Here is a 3,597-nt window from a genome sequence, read left to right as displayed (position 1 = left end):
TTTTGAACCAAAAAAATGACGAGATTACTTTTCTAATAAAAAAAAAAGAAGAAAAACAATGCACTGATTTAATTGATTTGAAAAATTTATTTCGGATGAAAAATGAAAAGAGCAGATTTAGTTCACATTTAATCCAGATAATTCCTTCTGATTCACTCAATAGCAAATTTTCTCGAATCGAGAAATTTTTCATGATGATGACGAAACAATTTTATCAAGTGTAGATTTCTCAATTACAGTTTAAAAGCAATTATCTAATCTGATTTTAAAGTTAAAGGTCAAGCAGAAAATTGATTGAAAAAGGCGATAATATATAAATGAAGAAAAATGAAATAAATCTCTTGATGGAATTTTATTTTTTTACCTTTTTAATTTCAAGTTCTCATTTTATATTTTTTCAACAATAATTTTTTTATTATTTTTGTGTCAGTTATATTTTTATTTAACATGTTATTTACTAATAAATTAACTATCAGATTCATAGTTTACAATATCATAGCCTCCAAATTCATCATAGTCTTCATAATCTTCAAAAAAATTCGAAAAATCGAATATATTCAACGTCAATAAAATCTTGATTACTTTTGAGAAGTTCGTGAAATTTATCAGCACTTTGATCAACACAAATTATTTTAACAGAAACTTTCAGTTTTGGACGTTTTTCCGTAGTTTTTAAAATCTGAATCAATTTATTAAAAAATTCAAATTTTACAGAATTGTGCTGAATGTCCAATAACTTGAGTTTCTTTAAAGGATTTATCAAATTGAGTAAATCTGAAACATTTTCTACACCTTCAATTGTTAATGTTTCTAAATTTTCAAGACCTTGAGGATTTTTCATTTTTGTGATTCCATAGCATTTATCCAGTGATAATTTCTTCAAATTGGTGAGGTTGCTCAATAAGTCAAAATTTATTTGTTCTGCCGAAGCATTAATGTAAAGCTCTTCAATAATATTTCGCTGACTTAATTTTTCCAAAAGTTTTTCCATCTCTTGAGCAATTAAATGTTGGTACAATGTTCCTTCTTCAGTAAAAACTTCAGAATCTTGAACAATTTCCAGTTTTTTCAAGTTTGGTAGTTCACCAAGGAGGCTTACGTTGTTTGCAAATACATCGAATGAAAGTTCTTCAAGTTCTTGTAGGTTTTTAGCAATGAAGGTTACTAAAATTTCGCTGTTGAAAAATGTGAAATCGTCTATAAAAATTGTGAGCTTTTTTAACTTCAAATTCTTGCTCAAAATGTTGATATAAGAATCCGATGTCAAATTTTTGTGAGAAGTAATATGCAAGGACTTCAAATTGGCCACATTTTTGAAGAAATTTTCAGTGATTTTAGGATTATTATCTATTCTTAATTCTTCAAGTGATGAACCTTTCAGACAATCACCCAAGCTGTCATCAAAATCTGACCAATTTAATATTAGAGATTTCAGACGTTTAACAATCGGAGCAAATTTCTGAATAGCTTTAAAGTCTTTAAAGTCGACATATCCAGGATCGAAAGTCTCCAGACTCACACAATGCTCGTTAATACAATCAAATATAACAGATTTATCTTCAATATACTTAATAGACCAATAACTCGATAAACATCCCAAATTCAGTGATTTTACCACGGGCCCTAAGAATTTTATAATTTCCAAAGCTTGAAGTACATCATCAAGACTTTTAAAGCGATTTTTAAAGTCCAGAGTTACGAATCTTGACCGACTTTGAAAAATCAAATCATCCAAGCGCCGACAAAAGCCTCGTAAATCCATCAATTCAAAATGCTTGAAGAAACTCAAAAGATACAGCAAGCAATCGTCATTCAAATCCATCAAATCTAAAAAACAACTCAGAAGTTTTTAAAAAATCAAATAAATCGAATTATTTACTTACTTTCACATTTTGTTGGGACAAACATCTTTTCAAGATTACTCATGTTTACCACCAAACTTGTTTAATCCTGAAAAACAAACCACAGATTAGAAAATCATTTTACTCGTTTTCATAATTTTTACCTTTAATTTTTGAATTTTTTCGAGTCACAATCAACTAGCAGCTTTTCTTTGAACTTATTCACGTATTTAACTCAAAAAAATATTTTTTTTTACTGATTTTTAAGAAAATTTTAAAAAATTTGCCGGAATACAATCTTACAATGCTTAAATAAATAAACAATCTGGTTCTAATGCTGTCAAATTCAAAAATCTTTTGAGTGACTCATATAGGGTTGCCAGGTAGTCAAGAATTTTTAAAATAAAAAAAAATTGAACGTTATTTTTTTATGTAGTTTTTGTCCCATTTTACATTTCAAAAGTCGAATATCCATTGGGACTAAATTTTTTATTTTTTTATTAAATTTTATTTTAAAAATTTTTACTTAAAATGGTTTATTTATTTATTTTTTTTTTAATTTTTAACGAAATAATTTCTAAGGATCTTAAGGTACCATCAATTAATAACGTCAGATTAAATAGGACATTTTTTTTAAAATTTAATGAACATTTCCCCTCTCTTCTTAACTTCCAACGCTAATTACCCAGTGGGACGATTTTGCTTTTTTTAAGCCTTCAAACTTTTATATGAAGATATTCAGAAATTTTCATATTTCTGAAAAAAAATAAAATATTGTTTTGCAGTGGGCTGTTTATTAAGAAAAAAATTAAAAATGTCAACTTGGGACAAATTTGTATAAATTAAATTTCTATCAATTAAATTTGTATAAATTTGTGCACTGGGATAAAATTCTAAAATGGCAAAATACTACAATATCAACTGGGGAAAATTTTGAATGTGCATCGGGACAAAAATTTGAAAATGTTAAGACAAGCAAAAATTCTGAATGTGCATTGGGATAATTTTAAAAATGTCATCAGGAGGGGGGGGGCAATTGCACCCCCTTTTGAAGCTCAAAAAGCACTAAAAATCACAAAAATGACACAAAATTTTACAAAAAAAGGAGTCAATTCGAAATCGAAATGGATCAGAATGATTCCTTAAAGAGTTAGAAAACTAATTTTAGGATTTGATCTTATCCTTGAAGGGATCATTCTGATCCAATTTTTATCATTTAGGTATGAAATCTCTTAAAAAGTTTTTAATATTAGATATGGAAAACTCATAAGCTTTTTTTCAATGAAAATAATTCACCAAAGGGATTTTTTCTGATTCTTTAGAAGATTAATAAACTAACCGAGCTCCATTTAGTAGAAAAAAACACTTCATAGTACAATCCAACTTTGTCATAAATGGGTCAGAATTCCATTAATTTATTCATATTTCATCACGAACTGCTGTCACTGTGGGATTACCTTTCAACGCCAACAACGGTCTGTTCCTTTGACGACCATTTTTTATTTCATTTTAATGATGGACAAGCCACCTACAATCCTCACTGGAAGGCAAAAAAAAATCCTCATAGCTTATTGAACTCACCTAGAGAGAATTATTACTGAAAATTTCGCATAAAAAATCCTTTTTTTTTGCATCGCCAATATTTCGAGTGTGTGCCTCTCGAATAACAACAAAATATGAACATTAACACCCCACGCACATTTTTTTTTTTGTAAATTAAATTGATTGAAAGGTTTATGTTCACTTTTTTATCCTC

The 3,597-nt window shown here is 28.0% G+C and overlaps 1 protein-coding gene across 1 annotated transcript; it reads right to left on the bottom strand.

Moving 5' to 3' along the window:
* Window positions 1-529: 529 nt before the first annotated feature.
* Window positions 530-2,140, bottom strand: LOC134835197 (uncharacterized). Its single transcript, XM_063850068.1, has 3 exons — window positions 2,006-2,140; window positions 1,884-1,950; window positions 530-1,827 (listed from the first exon to the last, which is right to left on the bottom strand). Exons 2-3 carry the CDS (start codon window positions 1,924-1,926, stop codon window positions 530-532), a joined length of 1,341 nt encoding a protein of 446 aa, XP_063706138.1. The 5' UTR covers window positions 1,927-1,950; window positions 2,006-2,140.
* Between the last annotated feature and the right edge of the window lie 1,457 nt (window positions 2,141-3,597).

This window comes from Culicoides brevitarsis, chromosome 3, assembly GCF_036172545.1.
Source record: "Culicoides brevitarsis isolate CSIRO-B50_1 chromosome 3, AGI_CSIRO_Cbre_v1, whole genome shotgun sequence".
In the NCBI taxonomy this organism is placed as follows: Eukaryota; Metazoa; Arthropoda; class Insecta; order Diptera; family Ceratopogonidae; genus Culicoides; species Culicoides brevitarsis.
Note: the sequence above shows the minus strand (reverse complement) of the source record. Positions and strands in the feature narration are given on the sequence as shown.